This window comes from Apteryx rowi, unplaced genomic scaffold, assembly GCF_003343035.1.
Source record: "Apteryx rowi isolate R43461 unplaced genomic scaffold, aptRow1 scaffold_206, whole genome shotgun sequence".
In the NCBI taxonomy this organism is placed as follows: domain Eukaryota; kingdom Metazoa; phylum Chordata; class Aves; order Apterygiformes; family Apterygidae; genus Apteryx; species Apteryx rowi.
The window spans coordinates 509748-531113 of record NW_020448375.1 but is presented as its reverse complement, the minus strand read 5'-3'; the positions used below and the strand labels follow the sequence as shown (position 1 = coordinate 531113).

The window sequence follows — 21366 nt, the reverse complement described above, 5'->3', positions numbered from 1 at the left end:
GAGAATACACACATAGTCCCACCAAGTCCATCACTTTTTCTCCAGCGTATCCCTTCCAATTTGACACTGGCTTTTCTTGAAATAGTGTACTTCAAAGACCAACTATATATTCCAAGCATCCTAAATTGTAGCAGCATATAAAATGGCTGTTACTCTAAGAAGCTTGACCCTTAGGATACTTTGTCACTGCTGTCTTAGTATCTACTTTGCGTTTTGTGGCTTTTGTGGGTTTTTTTGTTTTTTGGGGTTTTTTTGCTTTGCAATATCCACTTTCAAGTTGCATCTGTGGTCTGCAACATTTTACCACAAATATGTATCTGGCATTTTTTCTACTTTCTCTGCAATAACATAGGGGTAATAAATATATTCTAAATACAGTGTTTGCCTGATCAGGTATAGATATTTCTAGCAAATTACTGAGATGCTTTTTTTCTTGTTTTTTTGCCAAGCCTCTCCACCAAATTTTAACCAATTTTCAGTATCCTTCCAATGGTCTCTCTAAATAATTCAGTCTTTAAACTAAATAGTCCACACCAGAAGTATATACAACTTCACCCCCAAACTATAGCTTGGAGGTGGAAAATCTAAACTGGAATCAAAATACAAAGAAAGATTGGTCAGAAATCTAGAAAATGGTAAGGAATGTTCCATAGAAACATTCTACTTTCGAAGTATCATATGAAAAAAATTGCAAAAAATTCTGTTTAATTTGAGAAACAAAATAAAAATGTCTTCAGTAAGCAGATACTTCATGAAAATTTTTCATTTGGCAAAAAATGGGAGGGGCAAATTATAAATGAATTTTGAAAGAAAAAAGATCAGAAACCAAAATATAACTCTCCACACGAAGCAGCACAGTTCAACCATACATTTTCATTCCTCAGGTAAAAAGACTAAATACAGGAAATCCATGAAGAAACCATAAGTTTTTACAGTCCCTACAGAGTCAAGACTATTTCTTTATTCTGTATTTACCCTGGCTAAATTTAAATGTGTAAAAGAAGACTGCAGTGATGAAGCTTATCAAAATGCATATGTGAAAACACACACCTGTTAATGCTTAAACAGTAAAAACTGATAGAAGTACATTTGCTTTCTGGGTGGTGTACAGAAAAGTAAAGGCTCCTGTGCTCTCTCATAAAGAGTTTAGAGTACTCACTCTGAGAAATTCTAATCCCTTAAAATGAACAGGCAAAAATTATCTCTTTAGGGAAGACAGAAAAGACTAAAAAGGGTTTGGAAATTCAATAAATGATCATTTTTGCCTTGCTGTAGGAACTTTGATTATACTTTGAAAGACATTTGAGGTTTGATTTTGAAATTCACCACCCAGCATTAATCAGCGTGGAGGAATTCCACCCTGGAAGCTATCTTGCGCAGCACCTACAGCCCTTCAGCTGGCCTGCCTCAAGGCAAATTGACTCAAGACATTCCCCAATCCGAGGGACAAAGTGCTACAGGCCACTATCTGATTGTGATAAAGAGAATACAAAGAAGAGATTTCTTAGCTGGAGGGAGCAGAAGAGAGGTGGCTGAAGGATTAGCGAAAAACTTCACATTTTCCTTCCTTTCCTTTGTTCTTAAAGGTGGGGTTGATTGTCTCTTCCGACAGCAACAGACCATGTTATGTAATGGCAGATATGGCAAAGTTTGGTTCTACCTATTTTAGTCGCTCAGTTTTCCTATATAATTTGAGTATGAAGCTCTACAGCAGAAACACTATACAAATTCCATACCAAGATTCAATACAACCTTGTGTACAAAAACCATCACAAACCTGGCTGAACATAGATCAATACAGAAAGATTCCCTTTTTTCTGAGGATTCCTTCGTTACAAGTTTGTACAGCGATGGTGAGAAAATGTAACGCTCTTCTGATTCCAGAATAATTTTGAATAAGCCAAGAGTGACCTCACACAGCCCCTCTAGCAAAAAGAGCACAGGCAGCCTCCTGAAGCTCCAGAGACCTCGTTCTTTAACACCCGTTCACTGAAAACAAGATTTCCACCTTACAAAAGATGGTTATTCAGAACACTGACAGAATCTGGAATATACATAGATTTGGTGAGCAGAATGACAGTGATAAGTAAATGCTTCCAGATCATTTTAAATTTGATGTATTTATGAGCAACACGAAAGCCTCAAATCCACAGCTGTGTCCCCTTTCCTTTTTCTTTTAGACTAAAGAGATGTAAAAAGTTTTATGATTTAGAATTATAGGTATATACTTCACATATTCAGCTGGCTCTAGAAATAGACATCTGTGGTTTCTTCCCAGAGTACATACATACCCAGGAAATTCTACACACTTAATATACATGGCCAAAACTTTAATTTGTGCCACTGAATGTATGTCTACAGCACAATCTAAATGAGCTCACCCAGCTACCTAGCACCAGCTAGCACTGGCAGCATGCAGCTCCACATAGGCTAGTTTACTCAGCTACAGATCACTATTCTAAACCAGAGAGATCAGGTATCTCTATCCTGCCTTGCAAGACACAGATTTTCCTTCACTGTTTTCAAGTGATATCTGTATTTCCCCTGCATGAGATGTAAAATGTTCAAGCAATGTCTCAGTACTGAAACAGTTACTATTATTTTCCAAGACAGGATTAGGGGGGTTTTAATTGGCTTCATTTTTATAACAACTGTAGGAAAGGTGAAAATCACTGAATTGTAGCCAATTCATTAACACTCCATAGCATTATGAAAGGCAGAAGGTGTTGCCAGGTGTACACTCATAAGCAACAGTAATTTATGGGGTAAGCAAACATAAATGGAAAAGTCTACTTAGATAATTAGTGTTCATGTGGGGAGATTTTCTGGGCTTTGCTCTCTGCTAGCACAAATGTTGGAAAAATTGACACGTTCTACAGTAAATCTAGTTAGGAAAGGAGAGACTAAGTCTCGTCCTCCTCTGCACTGGAAAACATATTTCTTGCAAGAAGCAGGATCTGAGTCAACAGCATATGAAGCAATATACCTACTCGCTACATCAGGGCATTGCAAAATATGGCACCTCAATTACAAAGCAATTCTGCTGCAGGTAAAGCAGCAGTAAGAAAAGCATGCAGGACGACATGCAGTGTCGCTCGAAAAAGTCCGTGAACTTCTCTCCTAACTACCTCACCTAAGCAACTGCTTAGGGATCCTCAGCAGAAGCGCTACACTGTAGCGTACAACCATGACACCAGATGAATTTAATTCAGAAACTTCTTATCCTTGAAAGAAGTTTCTGAGGTGTCGCGTACATGAGGAAGCTATTGATAGAAAATCTGCAGAAGGTGGTAAAATAACACAGAAATCTGGCTCCAGATGCCAAGGATACTGCTTGAACAGCAATTTAACAATCAAACACATGCTGTTCCATGCCCTGTAAGGAGTAGGATAAGATGACCGAATTCTGACTTTTGACCTGACCTAGGTAGATACCTGGAGGTTAAAGGTGTGTGCACTAACCCAGAGAACTAGCTGGCCTCCCTAAACCTCTCTTTTAATCAGTAACCACTAATTTAGAATGAAACATCTAATCTGAAGCTATTTAAAATTCAAACAAACCCTTGTAAGCAATTGCTGTTACTTTCCCTCAAATTCTGCTTCCCATTTCAGTTTCACAGGCCATAAACTCTGTAGAAAATAGTAACTTTTGAATTCCAACCCTTCCTTTATTAAACTGCCTATAATCACCAAACTGGATGGCTTCATTTTTTTTAACAATGCAGCTGAAATAGAATAAACCAAAAACTTCAATTCTAACTGTACTTTGCAAAGTTAATTTTTAGTTTTCTAAATAAGTCTTTATAAATATTCTTTAGTTGCATTCGTGTTCTACAAGCTTGAATTTAAAAAAAAATGCAGAATTAAAGCTCAGTAACAGCCAAGAAAGCCACCCACCCTTCCCCAGAAGAAAACAATTACTTTTTTTTGCTTCCAAATTTGATTCAAGCCCATTAAAAGATTTTCTGTTGACTTCAGCAAGTTGTTTTTCTTTTTACAGCCTTAGTCCAGAACAGAAATTGCAAAATAGCATAATAGGATCTTACCTTATAACCGCCAATACGATGTTCTTGTTTGAACTCTTTCCCATTTTTCAGCCATCGCATGGTTGGTGTTGGGTTTCCCATAGCTGGACAGCGAAACTTTACAGTGTTAGCTGCTGGCACTGCATGTAGCCTTTTCTCCATTTTGTCTGTGTGTGTCCAATAGGGTGCTCCTGTTTCAAAAAAATACATCCAGAAATATAAGTACTCAAAAACCAAGCTCCTTTTCCAGCCCTATCCACAGACATAAAGCATTGTAAGCATTTGTTTCCGTAGAGACAGTGTGAGTTAGGAGCACAGGACTGGAAATCGTGTGCTGTAAGTGTTGACCAGAGTTTTGAAAAAAAGCTCCATCTGCAGCTTTGAATATATGATTTGTGACCAAATTTCAATAATTAACCACAGATATCCTTTGTTTTGTGCATGTCGAAAAAGACAGAGGGACCAAGTTTTCAGCAGACTCAACTGTTCAGAGAAGCTTTTGAGCTCAGCTTGAGTTACTGTGAGTGCTCAGCAAACTTTGATTTCTTGGACCCTAGCTCTGAAGCCAGACAAGCAAAATCAGAAGACCCGTTTGAAGCCTCAGCATTAATCTTCCCCCAGCGCTGTTAAAAGGGGGGTAAACCTACTTACCTGCCTGATAGTGTGCTCAAGCTTACAGAGTAGTCACAGCTACTGCTAGAGAAGCCACTAAAATTTATTTACAAAGGAAAGATATTTCTGAAATCTTACCCAAAGAGCAGGAAGCCAAACTGACAAACACAGACCCACTAAACTCAATATCTGTTTTTAACATTTTGTATGAGCCGAGTTGCAGACCTGACATGGATTTCCCACTCTCATGAGCCTGTCCATGCCCAAGGGTTCAGTCAAGTCTAACACAATTTCATAAAATGAGAGTGACTCTCTGAGCCCACATGTACTAGAGTGATCACTTTTACTGGGTCCTCTAAGGGCTCTTCTGGCTCTCACTCGCTTCAGACTATTCCCCGGCATGTGCCCATACACCCAGAGGAACACCAAGAGTGTGTGGAAAAGGCCTCTCTTGTCTAGAGTCGCAATCATTTGTCACGTACCAATACAATGAATACAGCTGAACAAAACATAAACCTATTAATTATTTTTACCTTCCTGGAAATAAATTTGGAAAGATATATCCATATACAAGTTAGCCCATGCCCTGTACCCATGCATGACTTGGGCTAAATTGCATAGTGGTTTCATGACATTGCTCCATTTGTATCACCACAACAGTTTTTAAAAAAAAGTAAAGACTCAAGATCTGTTTAATAGTAGGAAACATTAATTTCTTTTACAATGGATTCTTCCCGAAATAAATCAGATTAGTGAGAAATTTTTAGGACTAGAGGGGTCCAGAAAAATAACTCTATTTCTCTCAGCCCTGTTTAATTTCCTCCATTAGCAGCCTAACACTCCACTATAAATAAACTCTTCCGTTCCTCAAATATTTATAGCAGTTCTTACAATCAGTGCAAACTCAGAAATCCTGCCACCCCCTCTAAATAAAAATACAGCTGGATAGAAAATACAGGAATAAATCCTTTAACAACATCTCTCTTTGTATAAAGAAAACATTCCAACAGCAAGTCTTAAAATGATGCTAAGAACGATAAGTGATTTTTTTTTAGCCTGAAGAGGCAATTAGCGTTAAAATTAATGAAGTAGAAAAGCAAAGCAAATTTGTGGATGTAGTCAAAATAGAAAATCAGGTAACTATTGAAAATTTAGCTACAACACTACATCAGGCAAAGGCAGAATTGCTTGTTGGTACTGATAAGTAAAATTCGTATTTTCTCTGGATCACTAAACACATTGCACAGGGCAGCATGATGTGACCAACACTGGGCCCTATCCACAATTCTTGCCAAATTCCCCCAAATTAGCAATGCCGACCCAGCAAGCACTGTCACATCTTGTCACGTCCACATGCACTGGCTCCCACGTACAGCGTGAGACGCTTGGGAAGCATCTGCTGACGAGCGTAACCTCTGAACCGCCAGCTCATCCATGGCAGTGCTGCTTTGCAGCATATGAGCTGGACCGCACTCCCCGGTGAGGATGCAGCCACGAACCAGTGGAGCAAAGTCGGTCAGGAAACAGCCATCAACAACTGGTTTCCAAAACAAGGCTGCTCTGTGCAGCCAGGTTTCTAGCTAACTACCAGCTTGTGCTGCAATGCTGTGCAGCTCATGTTATGATCTTCTCATATACAGCCCCCCTTTCCAAAAATCCTCATCCATGAAAAAATACTGCTTCTGGAAGAGAAGTGCTCAGATAGGCTTCATATTCAGAGAATGCACAGTGAGCAAAAAGATTTTGCTCTATGGAAGAGGTGAGAGCAAAGAAAAGGCTGTGAGGATGAAGGCAGGTATGAAGAGAAACAGCCTAGCTCAGGGCCACAGCGAGAGGGAGGAAAGGGACCTTGCTATGCTGGGGGAAAGGACTCTGCTTGGAAAACTTACCCTTGCACCCCTGCACGTGAGTATAACCTGTAATGCCTCCCAGTTACAGGCGATCTTGACCAAAACACAGGCAGACATCACATGTTGAAAACACTGTGTGAAAATACTTCAAGATATCCTGCCATTCTTCACTAGATAATAGCAACATATATTAGCAGCTTAACATTTTTTTAAGAGAAAAGAGAAAGAGGCAGCAATATCTACAAACTGTAACACTGACACTAACTGATCAGATTAACATAAGGCATTTCTCTTTATAATTACCTTATCAGGACCTATAAGCACCTTTACTGCTTTTATCTGTTTTGAAAGGAAAAATGCCCAGATCTGCTAAAACCAAGAAGGAATGTAGTTATTCAACATATACTATCAACTGCCCACTCCGTATCCCATGTTTACTAGCTAATAAGGCAGGTGAAGCATCCCTGTTAAAAGTTCACAGCAACACCAGGGCAAACTCCAGCACGGTAACAGTAATGAGCAGTAGGCGAACTGGTGGGAATTCCTGATTGCTTTTAGAACTCTCATTAGTGAAGAAAATATCCTGCTGACCCACACTGCACTTGACTGCAAATACATTAAATCTAATCAGGCAAATCTCCTACATGTGAAATTGAAATTAGACAACCCAGGGGACCACTTCACTTCAGGATTCCTGGATTTTGTTAAACCTATCTAATACAAAGAAATACAAAAGGAGTCAACTCCAAGCCTGACTGACAACCACCTTGAGCAGCTAATAGTCCATCTGAAATGACCACAAACTGCCCCAAGGTTTCCAGTACAATTGTACTTGACCTTTAATTAAAAACCACTTCTAGGCAACATCCAATTTTTGCTGCTCTCCCTTGAGTGGGTTTCCACTCTAAAGGATTTGATGAATTTGAACTTTTTCTTATCCTTTCTGAAATTCTTCAAGGCATGAAAAGAATAGCAAGTGGATTACATTTAGACACTTTTTGTTTCTAATGCCAATTCACCATAGCTTGGCCTAGAAGAAATTCTTTAAAGGGTGATAAGGAAAAAAAAAAAACATAAAGGTTCCAATTGCCTGACTTGAATTCAAGGTAAAATAGCAGCATTTTCAGGGCTATCCAGTGGGTCTCTAGAAAACTGCTGTTGGTGGGCCTTAGTGTGACTGGTCCTGGGCAAGGCATATCACGCAGACCATCACAACCACTGTCGCCTTGCCAGGAGTGCATGCAGACAGCCAGATTTCAAAATCATGATGAGGGTGAGGCAAGAAGTACCAATAATGTATTCTCCACTGCTGCCAGTAGGAACTGATGAGCCCTTAGCTTTGTAAGAGGGAGTCCCAAGTCAATGTCCTGGGGAAAAAGCCTTGGAGATGGCCCTCCAGAACCAAGTAGAGACACCTCTTTAGGGCAATGACAGGAAAGACTGAGTTGCCATCAAGGCCATTTGGGGAAGAGAGAGGACTCTATTTTGCAGTGGAATCTATCCTGCACCTTCCACATAAGCACTAATCACTTCAAAAAAAGCTGGAAGTAATAAAAAGCTATTCAGGATGCAGTCTGGAACAAATCTACCACATTGTTTTTTCAGACAGTTAAAATATCTGTCAAGCTAGAAGGACACCAAACGCAGGGTGAAATCTGCTATGCATGCCTTTTACTTAAACATGCACACAGGCCAAATGGTCAAGCTCACATGTGCACGTGTAAGCGCCTTCATTTCCATGAAAGTGGGTTGCTTCTCAAAGCTACTGAGCACTTACAGCCTCCATTGACTCCAAAAGCAGTTGCATTTTCTGGGCAGCCTGGAAAATTAGGCTGAATTTCCTCATTCATCTCTCTGCCTGCATTTAAAAACCTTGGCCCCAGAAAATATATTTTTAACAGAGGAAAAGAAAATAAAAAAGCTTAAAAGAAAACTTACAATCATAAATAAAACAGCTCTAAAAGGTTTGCTTTAGTTTTAAATATGCAGGAATGAGAATGCCAAGGTTCAGTTCCTGTGGAAGGCACTACAGCCATTTCCTGCCTCATCACATCATAATTAACATGCCAAGACAGCTGGACTTTATCAGAATTGTTTCATCAAAAAGCAACAAGCTTTGAAGACTATGGCCTTTTGTTTTCATCAGTAAAGGCATAACCAGGCCAATTTCCATTGCTTACCCTTAATGATCACAGCTGTAATTTGTATGTAAATTATCAGTTAAATTGGTTTAGATCTATAATGTTCAAACCATGATTCAGGAAACACTTAAGAGTTCTTCAGTAGCAACCAATGACTATTGTGAGATCCTGGAGTTCCTCCGGCTCTGCCTCACATCAGGCAGGAGGAAGGGGGTAATGGGCATTTGACCATTATACAGCACTGCCTGCCATATGGCAGTCTAAGGACAGACTTGGACTACTCCTCAACTCCTCAGAGAGTCACTTTTCAATCTGTATTGCAACACAGTTTCTCAAATTAGATGCGGTCTTTTGGGTGTCATATAAAATCTAGAAGGAGAATGGCAAAGAATACTGATGGGAAGGCTTAGAAGATACTGGAGTATGCAAGCTTCAGCAATTTGCAAAAGCATCAGTCCCACCCCTAACTTTCGTACAGCTCTGATGTTGCCAAATCACAACCATCTTTCAACAAAGTTGTATTAATCCAACTGAGTTAGTCACTATGATGCAACTTTTCATTGAAAACAGACTACTTGCAGGGATGTCGTGCCACAATCATTTTTCTGGTTCCAGCTCCTCCAGTTGAGTGCTTAGACACCAGAAGGAGGACGCACAGATGCACTGCTCCCTGCGCCCATCTGCAGTCTGCAGGAAGCCCCAACAGTCTGTGGGCACCCTATTAACGAGCACTCTCATGAGGACTTGTCTGTGATTTGCTCCACCCAGGAGCTCTCTGTCTTATTACGCTTTCCTCATTTCTGCACTCCGAAAGTTTATGTTCCTCTCCACCCCCACTTCAGATGTTTTAATGTGCACAGTTTAGAGGCATCTTTCATTCTGACCAGGGAAAGTGTGACTGACCCCTGATAAAATACACTCCCCATCCCTGGCAGACGGAAATTGTTGATAGCCTTTCACCACCTCCTGAATAAAGATTGATGAACAGTAGCTTAAAATGATAGCTCATATTTCAAGAACATCACTAGTGTGACAAGAGATACCACCGGGTAGTTCTCCCTGCTCCATGAGAGGGAAGGAACGATTACAAGGATGTTACAGAGCACACTTTGTTGTCTTGAAATGAGGTCTTTTTCTTTTTTCACACTATATGCACTTTCAAAATCCATTTATTCTTAGTGAATCTGCAAAGCTATTAGTACGGTCTAGAAGCACAGCTGTCTTCACTAACACATTGAAAATATCGCAAGCCCTTTTCTAACAAACATCAATAAAACTAAGATGATAACAGATACAGGGATGTTTCCTAAAAGGAGGAAAATGAAGAATTGTTACTCACAAAGAATCACACAGAATGGTTGAGGTTGGGAGGCACCTCTGGAGATCATCTAGTCCAGCCCCCCTGCTCAAGCGGAATCACCTAGAGGACGTTGCCCAGGATTGTGTCCAGAATATCTCCAGGAATGGAGACTCTAAAACCACAATCCACAATCCCTTATCCCTTAACCTTATCATCTTAGCAGCTCTCCACTCGACTCACTCCAGTAGCTGCATGTTTCTCTTGTATTGGGGAGACCAGAACTGGACACAGTACTCCAGATGCGGCCTCACTCCTGAGTCCTTTTCAGGGGTATACTAACATTGCCTGTGTTTGTGGGTTTTGTCTATACAACTTCTTTCAAAAGCAGTGTCCCTTCTCCAAACTCGCCAATTATCTTTGCCACCGCATTCCTTTGTCAATGCAGCCTACAGCTGCTTAATCTCAGCCACTTCGAGCTGCACCTGTGAATCAGACTGGGTTAATCGCACTAACAGATGGCAGGGGCCGAGCAGGCAGCTAAGAACTTATATCATTTTAAATAGCATCTAATGTTTCACAGCTTCAGAACAGAGGCAGTTGTATACACCAGTAACTAACTACAGTAGTTGAAATAAGCCTAGGACTTTATCATTCGAACAAGCGTTTCAACTATACAATATACGTGCCACTTACAAATCAGTCCGAAAAGTAAATATACTGCCTGACTACCGCATTCTTTAACTAGATGACAGCTCTAATGAAGGATCTCTGTGTTCTTCATGTTATTGACTTTACAAACCATGAGCAATAGCAAACTACCAGTCATCCAAGGGGATTTTGCAATAGTGCACAGGGCAACAGGAACAAATACCAATTCTATATTTTTTCTTCTTAGTGACCGCTCCATTTAAAGAGTATTAATAACCTTTCAAATTCTGTAAAGGGCCTGAACTTTAACATCCAGATAGGTTTAAGACTCTGTTAGTCTATTTTCACCAGACATGAGTAACATAAAATATATGCGTTTAGCACTTGATTGCTTTCTTGGTGACAAACCTTGAGGTCCTTCATGGACAAAAGAAGCTCATTCTCCCCAGTGGGATTTCCAGCTAGTTCAGGACTTCAGGATTTGCCTCATTACAGCTCAATTTTATTTTTAAAGTTTCCATCCCACCGTTTAATAAAATGAGTTAGATCCTTGTTTCTTCTCTTTAGATTTCAGCTCAGGTTCAGAAAAAGGGAAAGTTAGTTCATGTGTGAGACTCTGAAACAGACAAAGGCTGAACTTCAATTCAGGAAGAAAGGAAACTGAAGAAAGGCTAGGAATAAGTGAGACAGAAAGAACAGACCAGTAAAATGTGTTTAAAAGAATATTAGTTTATTTTTTTCTCATTTCCAAATTATGAACTATGCAAACAGAAGAAGGAAAAGGAAAAAGACACTATTTGGTAACACATACAGTTAACATCCAAGCAGCTATAAAGGCAGGAGTGCAAAACACTGGACAGTATTTTCCAAGTGGATCCTGCTAGTCACCTCCGGCAGTTGGCTGTTACTTACTCATCTGGTTGTTGTCATTCACAAAGTCCTCAGAACCGTCATTGTCGTCTTCATCATCCCCAGAGGAAAGAGCATCTGCGCATTAAAAATAATCAAGATTTTAAAACAACGTAATCTATGGGCAAATAAACCAATATGCTACATCTTAAATTATCTATCAAGGAGAACAGATGTTATGTGAGTTGTGCAGAAGTTACAGAAAAAGAAAACCCAGCCATAAAATGTGTTATTCTTATAACATTCTAATAAAACTAGCTAATAATCCTGAAACACTACAAAGTTTCCAAAGAGAGCTTGCTAACTCCAAAAATCTTTCTACTTGTAATTTTTCTCTTTCTTAAAGACATTCAGTTGAACAGAACTAAGTGTTTCTGAATGATTTGTCTCTAAACTAAAAGCAGTGTAAGGGGATGTAGGACACCCGTTTTACTATTCTGATGTGGGAAAAAACTTTTGTATCCATTTCAACAGCTTTATCATCATCACAGTGATTCTGTATGATTTAATTCTGTCACAGAAGCATAAAACAGAAGGCTAGATCTTCAGCAGCTATTAATCAGCATAGATCCCATGAAGTAAATGGAATATATACAAACTGAGTCTGTTTCAGAATCTGGACAAAGGAAAATATTTGAAACTCAGCTGCAGAAAAAAACACTACTTCACACCCAACTGGACTGTTTCAAGTTATCTCATAATGTGTCTTTATATCACATTGTACAGCTTCTACATGCAAGACCTATGTTTAACTCACTCACCTGTAACATTTACAATGAAGTACAGAGTATCACTGTCTAGGGTCCTAACAGCAGTGCAAGCATACAGGCCCGAATCTCTGGGTGTAGCATCCTTAATTTGTAAGTATTCCCCAATAATCACTGTCCTATTGTCAGGCCCCAAATGGACCCCATCCTTAGTCCAACTGATCATGACGGCGTCTTTCAACTGACAGCGCAACTCAAGTGGTTCTCCTGGAAGTGCTGAATATACATCGGGCTGAGAGATTTGGTATTTGGCTGGTGGCTCTGCAAAGATGGAATGAAGGAGGAAAAAGGAGAAAGAAAAGGGAAAGGAGAGAATTTCCAACAAAAGTCAGTGAGGGCCCTTTTTATCGATAGAAATCAAGTTATGTTAAATAAAAAGTTTCATCCAGATTAGCCCAGCAACCTGTCTCATAAAACTGAATCACACACAGATATGGGATAGGTTATATTTCCAAAAAATTAAGCACAAGGAAAGCTCCTTCCCTTTTGATTGATGTCTCATTCTGTGCCTTCTCCAGAGTGCCACACGAAGGCACAACTACCCCTTCTCGCCAGTCACAGCAATCTGACTCCAAAGAGGTGAATATACATCCGAGGGTCTCAAAGTAAAATGGTGGAGGCAGGAAGAGTTCAAAAATCAAATTATACCTTAGCACTTGTATCTATAATTTAAATGAATGTTTATCTTTCCCCATCTGGTTTTAAAAGCTTTTTTTTAAACTTGAGAAGCACTGTTTAGGAACAAAAGGACAGCCAAGAAAACCCCCAGTAACTAAACTAACAAACATGGATTCCTACACACAGCATATATGATGTCCGCTATTTTTCCCTCTGCACCTTTTCCAAAGTCTCTACATTTGCTTTCTACACTGCCAACTCCAAGCTACAGTAATTTTTTCCATTAATTTTTTTTTATTTTATTTCTTATTTCACAACCTCTCCTAAGCAGAATACCAGCAGAAAACCAGGAACACAAGTGATCCTTTCAAAGGCACAGTGTACACAGAAGTTCAAAATGAGACAACTTGTCCATCTGTTCCCTTTTGTAATAAAGTATCAAAAAGAATGCCAAACTGCAGTCTTTTTCAAAAAAAAAAAAAAATTCTTTGCAAAACTACATCTGCCTATAGTTACCCTGGCCTAAATCACCCCCCTCCAAGGCAGGGTCATAGCAGGGGAAAGGGACCCACAACCACGAGTAACATCTTCAGTCACTCGGGGACATCTCCACGGGACCAGTAGGACAGCGGGGCACTGGCTGGTGGGACCTCCCTCCACTGTACATAGGAAGCACTGGGGCTTTGCCATATGAACAAATTGGTAATGGCAACTTACAGCCATAGTATCTCTCTCCTACTCTCCTGCTCACTTTCCCAAGACTGGCATGAAAAGCAAATAAGGGAAAGAAGCATGAACACATTTTCTGTTTGCTCATGAGGAGGGTCACATCGCACAGACAGCTGCTCTTCAGCTCTCAGTCCAGCACACATCCATCCACATACAGACACCAACTGTGCACCACTGTGCATATATATAAATAAAACACACACCACTTTGTTTTCGGGAGCCTGAGGGATTATTAAAATAGGTGAGTTTTCAGTGCCCACCCTTGCTTCTAAGAATACTGAAACCCAAGTTCCTTGTCCTTAGGGCACAATGTTTTCATTTCCTATATCACACCTTCTACAGAGAAGTCCAAAACACGTCATGCCTGAGCTAGTCAACGGACAGGGATTTGGTAATGCTGAAGCTCTGTCAGCATCAGAAGTAGCCACCACAATGTGACACTCACGCATTTAAATATTTTGTTATATTGGTATACTTAAAAACACTGGGTCCAATGTGACATTTAAACATTCTGTTATACTGATATACTTTAAAATAGTGTGCCCAGCTTCTCCTCTCACTCATTCTGACACCATATAATTTCAGGGAGTTCACTGGGAGTTTGCCTGAAGCAAAGCGAGAGCAGTCCCCAGGAGGTACCCCTACAAAGCGAGCAAAACTTCCCCTCTATTTTTGCCTATGCCTATGTGTTTTTTCAAACAACAGATTTGACTCATGCATCACACCAAGATGGTAGCCAGGATAAGTATATAAAACTATTTAAGTAAAACCTGAACAAGACCATTTATAGAAACAGTAATGCTTCTTGGATTTAGATTTTATAAGCGGGTCTCTAAACTTTTTAGAGCATCAAACTCCTTATCAAAGTCTACAACAAGCTATAATATAGCTTTATATGTTTTATAAACTAATTTAGACTTGCTGATAAAGTAAGGAATTCACAGATCCAGAACGCAGAGGATTCTCAGAGTACCATACAATGCTGTTAGAAATCTACTCTCCAGATGGAGCACAGGCTGTTTCTACATGCACTTCATTTCAATAATGAGCATATATGAGAATTTCTTAAATTCAGATCCCACTGTAAAATAATTTGGAAAAAAAAAAAGTAGCTGAAACCAGCTTGCTAATTTACTTTGAAGTTTACTAGACTTCTTTGTAGGGCTCTACCTGCAAAGTAAATTTCTTTTACAGAGTTTGCACTGCGCCAACAATTTACAGGGGTCTTTAAAAATGACTTTTAAAAAGCCAGCTTGGGTGAAAATAACTCAACCCTCCTCCGAGGGCTTTAGAGGCTTGCGCTGAACAGTCCTGGAAAACAAGCAGCAGGTTCTAGGCAGGGTGCAGTGTCCTCCTGCGCAGATTGCTTCCCTTGTGATTATATATGGAAAAGGCAGACTATCTTCAACCTCAAAACCTTGACTGCATCTCTTTTTAATTACTGTCTTCAAATTTACATGGAATCTTTCAACACAAGCCAAAAGCCAAACTCAAGTACCAATCTAAAAGGAAAATTACCAAACTGAAAAAAAAAGTTTCACATGATATTAGAGATTGGTAAACATTATTGTCCTCCATTTCTTTCTCTTTAGAGTATCAGGGATGACACAGCACTAAGAGTTGTCATGAAATAATGAAGTCATGTTTGGAAATAGTGAGTTATTTCAGGTAAGACTTTGTGTTGCCAAACTAGAATGTAGCAGCACTTAAGACTGTCACTTTTTATAATGTTTGCCTATAAACTTTTCCAATGTGGGTTTGAAATGGTGCCCAAATGCAAACAGAGAACAGGTGGGATTCTGAAGCATTATTCCGTCCAGCAGTTTTGCAGGGAAAAGCCATGACTTTAGACTGTTAAAAAATTCCCGGCAGCATGTAAACAACTGTACTGCAAAGTTAACTTTCTCTCCAGGACACTGAATGCCATCATAAGCATTTTTACAGCACTCTGAGATTTAGGGCCAAATTTGGAACTCACTTTCACACTGTATAATCACATCGGTGCTGCCCCTGAGGCTTACATGAGGATTATTTCCCCACTTCCATGTCTTTTGAGCGTACCAGAGAAATGAGGCTGTAAATTCACTCTGCCTTCACTTGTACCCATCCTCTAGTGTTTTCACAGCAGCATCTTCTGGAATTTTCCCAAACATGAGAATCTTATGTCAAAATAACCAGCTACATCTCAAAAGGGAGAAGGAGAAGATATGACTATAGAACCTGCACCACCAAGCAAAGTTTGATGACCTGGTATCACATTTATACTCCTCTAGCCCTCTGTGAAGCTGTGTCCATAACTGTATCCCAAGCCATCATTGTGAGCTTGTAAATTGGCAATTTACTGGATGAGCTCTGCATGGCAGAGGGAAGGCAGCAGGGGTTTCCTATTCTAAGCGAGGTCTCTTGCAAATCCTATAATTGTGGCATTAGTTCCTACTGCAGAGGTGCATTAACTGATGTGAATAACACCTGTCTATCACTCCTTAAAAAAAAAAAAACAAACACAAAAAGGCACGCGTAAAACTTCTGTTGACATTCTTAATCACTGGAGGACAAGGGAGGGAACTTTGCTTCTGCATATTGTCTACTTTCAGCTACATCCTTATTCGTAATAGTGGCACATACAATGTAAGCATATTTATACTGTATAGGTGGAGCTACTGAACAATACCACCATGGAAAACCACATTGCTGTTAAATAAACAGACATGGGCTTTTTCTTTGCCTGCTCATACAGTCTCTCAGCATGGTTTATGCCATCCAGCCATCAAATGGGGTAAATACTGTTTGCATAAAAGCCATGACCACAATAGAGGATTGGGGACACTCGGAAAGCTCCATTTCATATGAAATCCACAATTATATTTCAAATCATGTTTCTATTCAAGATCATTGGAACAACAGATTTATACTTCCTTAGGTTTTAAATTATTATTATTTGTCTCCATTTATTAAAATGTTAACAAAGAGCTGCTTATCTTAAGGCTCAAGGCATTTAGTTACTTAGTTACAGAGCCAAATAATTAAACAAATAGCTAATAGCTAACCCCAGCAAAGATTCTCACACAACTCTCCATAACACAAAAGCCTCAGACCCCATCAAGCCACTTTCCCTTCAAAAGGCTTTAGTAAATAACTAAACACTCACTATAGCATGCCCAGAAGGGTCAACAGACCTGACCTGTTAAGAATCTAAGAGGTTCATTGCAAAACTCAATGTCCCCACAGGGAACGCCAGGCTGCCAACCATTCCTCCTCCTACCGCTTCTCCTACCCTTCCTCCTACCCCGCTCTTTCTTCCTGTAACTGTGGAGGATCCAGCAAGACTACACTGAATGATCAACAGGCATCAACTCATCAAACTATGTCTGAAGCAGAATAGCCCCAGGCTCCATAACTTGTGAGTCAAACCCAAAACTTTATACTCTATCCAGACGCCACCAGACAGCCTCTGTAGGATCGGGAAACCCAGGTAGCAGGTTCGCAACTTTCCCTCCCACCTCTCTGGTACAAGCTGATGGTCTTCCCCATCAGCTTTAGCCGGCAGACCAATTTGAAGAGCAGCTCCCTGTCCCGTTCTGACTGAATGATGGATGCTAAGTAAACTCAACCTACAAAAGAAATGGCCACCGGCTTAAAAATGAAGTCATTCCTCACCACAGTGACTATCTACTCTTAGCTAACTGTAAACCTAAGTCACAAAAGCTAAGCACGTCTCCTTATTCAAAAAGGGGACAAAGTAGTGTTTGCAATTCATCCATCTGTTTCTCCAAAGTTACAGGATTCCTGCTGTCTTATTTGTACTGCGTTTCCGTCAGCTGGCTGCCAGCTATGCCCAGCTATGCCTTGGCCAGGCATAATCAGGAAGTCCCTGTGTTCTAATATAATACTTTTCCTTTCAAACTTACTGAAGTTCCTTCATAAACACAAAAAAAAAAAAAAAAACACAAAAAAAACACAAAAAAATCCCCTGTCATTGCAAACAACATTACTAAGAGCAGGAATCATTTCCCCCCCCTCCCAATATCTAAAAACATTAGTTGTTCAAATCCGATGAAAAAGATCTAGACCTGTTAGAAAAACTTCATCAAACGCACAGCACCAAAGAGCAGGAGATGCATGTGACAGTTACAAACAAAAAACGTGGCAGATTCTAAGTTTTCATCTTAAAATAAACTTCCTTAAAATAAGCTCCTGGGCTGCTCTACTTGAAAACACAGGGACTTCCACAAAATGTTAAGAAGCAGACTCTGCTAAACAAATTGAGGACTTTTTTCCTGGCATCTTCTATAACCCTATTATCCTTATTCACTAAGGACCCTGTCATCTGATGGACATATAAAAGAAAAAGGGGACAAAAACTTTATGTGAAGGAGAGGAAGAACCCTTTTGCCCTGGAAGTGAAAAATTGCAAAGCAAGGTAAATATTACTGCATTTTATATGCATGGTACCCTAGGAAGTGTATAGCTTTCAGTCACACTGACCTGCTAGAGTGTAGACCTACAGGATCATGTCAACTCCTATTGAATGTTACATACACTAAAATGATGGAAAAAAACATGAATCTCCTCCAATTGAAATACTTGCCAATGTCATCATGGGTAAGGGAAAATATTACACTGCACTGACTTGTTTTCCTAAGCTTTGAAGACTTAGAAAAATAAATAATTCTGGTGTACAGCAAAGAGTTCCATCACTTGCAGATCCCACTGGCTGAGACAAAAGCTTTGTATATATACCCAAAATTTATCCTCGCATGATTAGGTCTATCTGCCTTGTGTAATACTGTTGGCAGAACTGCAATTATAGAACAGAAACTCTGTAGGTAACTACCCTCAGTGGCATTTAGTCGTGGCTACAGACCCAAGGATGTACATTGCACCCTGCAGAACAGAACAGTGGTGGCAAATCTGGGCCTCGTGAGATCCCCTGTGGCAAATCCCACATGGCTGTCTTGGTGGGAGCAAGGCTTTCCTGGTTGCAGAGCGGTTGGGTTGATGTCTTACACCCCCATTTCCATGGTTAAGGAGATAAACTCCTTCTCAAGAGAAAAAAAATGTATTTGTCTATGCTTCATGCAGAGATTAAAAATTCCTGCAGCTTATAGCCTGCCTGCTCCTACCTGTCTTTATAGTTGTGATCGTTGAGTTACGGCTGCACAACTACCCAACGCACATCAAAAATGCCAAGTATCACATGCCCATGGGCTTGGCTGTGTGCTTTGTGCTTTTGGAAACCAAGCCAGGGAAGACTCTGAGCATGCCAAGTTCAAAGTAAACAGCAGAAAGACCAGCAAGGCCACCTCCTGCTGCTGGGAACTGCCCTGCGATTTCTTCCTGTTTGTCCCCATGCTTCATCATCTGCTCCTTACGGGACAAAGATTTCATTACAGAACTCAGATCCAGATATGGGACAGAGCAAGAAACAGAGAAGCAGAAAGACAGCACCAGTATGTCTTCTGTGCAAAGGCTTGGTAACCAGGGAGAAACCACCTCCTAACAGTGAGTAGCCACACCAGGAACCCTAACACTACTATGCTGCCTTTTATTACGGCACCATTATGATGAGTAGCTACAGGCCATCTTCAGGATTTGAACCACTGGTTCCCACACACCAAATCTTGACTATTTCTGTTCAAGCCACAAACTCCACTAGCTGCGTAAAGCAATAGTGATGGTCTCTGTCCTGACTAAGTGTATTGGGGAGTAATATATAATATAAACCTAACACATATGTAATGCAATCTCAAAAATAATTAACTAATCTTCAAACTCATTACAGAAGGGTCTTTTCATGTAATCTATTATACAATACAAGGGGGAAATGTATCACCTTTTGTCAGAACCTTGAATGAAGAGCTGAAAAAAACCCCTAACCTTCCTATATCTTAAAGGCAGAATCAGAAGAGACTAGGATCATTTTCTACTTGTTTGTACTTTCAGCAACAGAATATCAATCTTCCCCACAGTATTCTACCTATAACCAAGTGACAGAGCAATTTAATCAACTCCATCTTCCAGCTTAGCATTAAAGTCTGATTGGGAAAGGCTCCATATTGCATATACAGTCCTGGGAAAAGGGATGAGCCCGTATATTTAATTGTACAGAGTGTTATTATTTTTAGTATTTTCTTACATCCATTCCAATCTATAACTTATTTCAGATGCTTCATTTGCATTTCAAGAGCAACATAAAAACATAACAGAACACAGCATAAAACAAAACATAAAAACATAATCTTTTTTTCCAGGTTTGCCGAAGGCCACATTTGAGACTCTTACTACTCAACATGCAAAAGAAATAAATTACAACTGTAAGGTTAAGAATTGCACAATTTCATGTTCAAGTGTTAGTTCTGGATGCACAGAACATCTATTCACATTCCCTATAAGCAAGTCAGCAGTTGTTTTGTATGCAATCCCATTTTTACTTGACTATACAAATCCTCTTAATTTTAGCAGCTCATCTGGAAGTCTCATCTTGCTTATTCCCTACTCTGCCTCTGAAACACATCTTCCACTGCTTCCTAAAGCAAGATTTGAAAAAAGTCACTGGAAACAAGATCCCCAAAACGTCCCTTCAGCACCTTTGTAAGTCCTGTATTGAACAAATATAAACCATAGGATATTCTCCATATACTTCAAAATGACTGTGCTTCAAGGCATACCAGGCTCTCTTTTCACTGAAAGCAATGTTTAGTCAAAAGGAGTATCAAAAGCTAATTTAAGTCCAGCTCCACAGAATGAAAGTAGGAACCAGTGGTACTAGGGAGTAAGGAAGGGCCAGCAGAACAAGGCCTGAAGATAACAGCTAGGCTAGTTAACTGCACCTCCAGGTGGCCCACAATCATTTACAAGGATTATTTTCAACCTAAAGACCTATCAGTCACTCATTATTGTAGCAGTCGCTCTTGGGCACATAGCCATATTAATGGAAGATGGGTCAAATGTTTCCGAATTGTCAGTAGAAAGGCAGTGGTGCACTGTGGATTTATTGCAAAGACGGCATGTTAATCCTGCATGTCTGAAAGGTCTGTGCTCCACTAGTGAGTAAACAGTATCGGATAAATCTGTAAACTCCCTCTGGGTACTTCAACAGCATAAAATCAAAACATGATTATTTTTCATGATTAAACCATTTTACCAGAACTAAGTTCAAGAATTGCTCAAAATTTAAACAGTTTTTTAAAATGATTTTTAAGGAGTGTTGGGTGGCCTAAAGCAGCATTCCAGATTATAAATCATATTACTTTACTTGAAGCAAATTAAACATTGCAACACAGAGACACTGAGCAGGGCACTTCACAAACTTGCAAAGCAAGTCCCATAAAAGCAAACACTCACTCGCTGCCCAGCAGCCAGCCATGCTCGCTGCTCACCTGGTACCCCCTGCACACCTATTTCTGCCGTCCTAAACGAAGACAGTAGTGAACTCCATGTAGTTCTCTATACCAAACTTTTTAATCACATGCAAAAACTAAGCTACAGCATGGTGCTGTGAGCCTGTTCTGTTCCATCTAACCACAATTTAACATCCTACGGACTTGTCCTGGTCAGCTCAAACTGCTAAAGCATGCCTAGCCACAGTATCTAAATCCCAATCCCACTTAAACACAGCAACAACACAGACAAGCCCCTTGGGAGAAAGCATGAGGTGATAACTACCATGTCACAAAACCCCTTTCAAAATAGAAACTCCTGAAAAGCTAGGAGGAAAAAAGGGAAGGGAAGGGAAGGGAAGGGAAGGGAAGGGAAGGGAAGGGAAGG

At 40.0% G+C, this 21366-nt stretch overlaps 1 protein-coding gene across 3 annotated transcripts in view; it reads right to left on the bottom strand.

The window, feature by feature from the left end:
* Positions 1-21366, bottom strand: part of FGFR2 (fibroblast growth factor receptor 2) — an 80977-nt gene that overhangs the window by 52433 nt on the left and 7178 nt on the right. For 2 of the 3 annotated variants that reach the window (XM_026064007.1, XM_026064008.1), the window contains exons 2-4: positions 12247-12513; positions 11489-11563; positions 4047-4216 (exon numbers count right to left, since the gene is read on the bottom strand). In XM_026064007.1, coding sequence (XP_025919792.1) covers positions 4047-4216; positions 11489-11563; positions 12247-12513 — 512 coding nt within the window. The remainder of the gene's footprint in view (positions 1-4046; positions 4217-11488; positions 11564-12246; positions 12514-21366) is intronic. The other variant, XM_026064010.1, reaches the window with a different exon arrangement.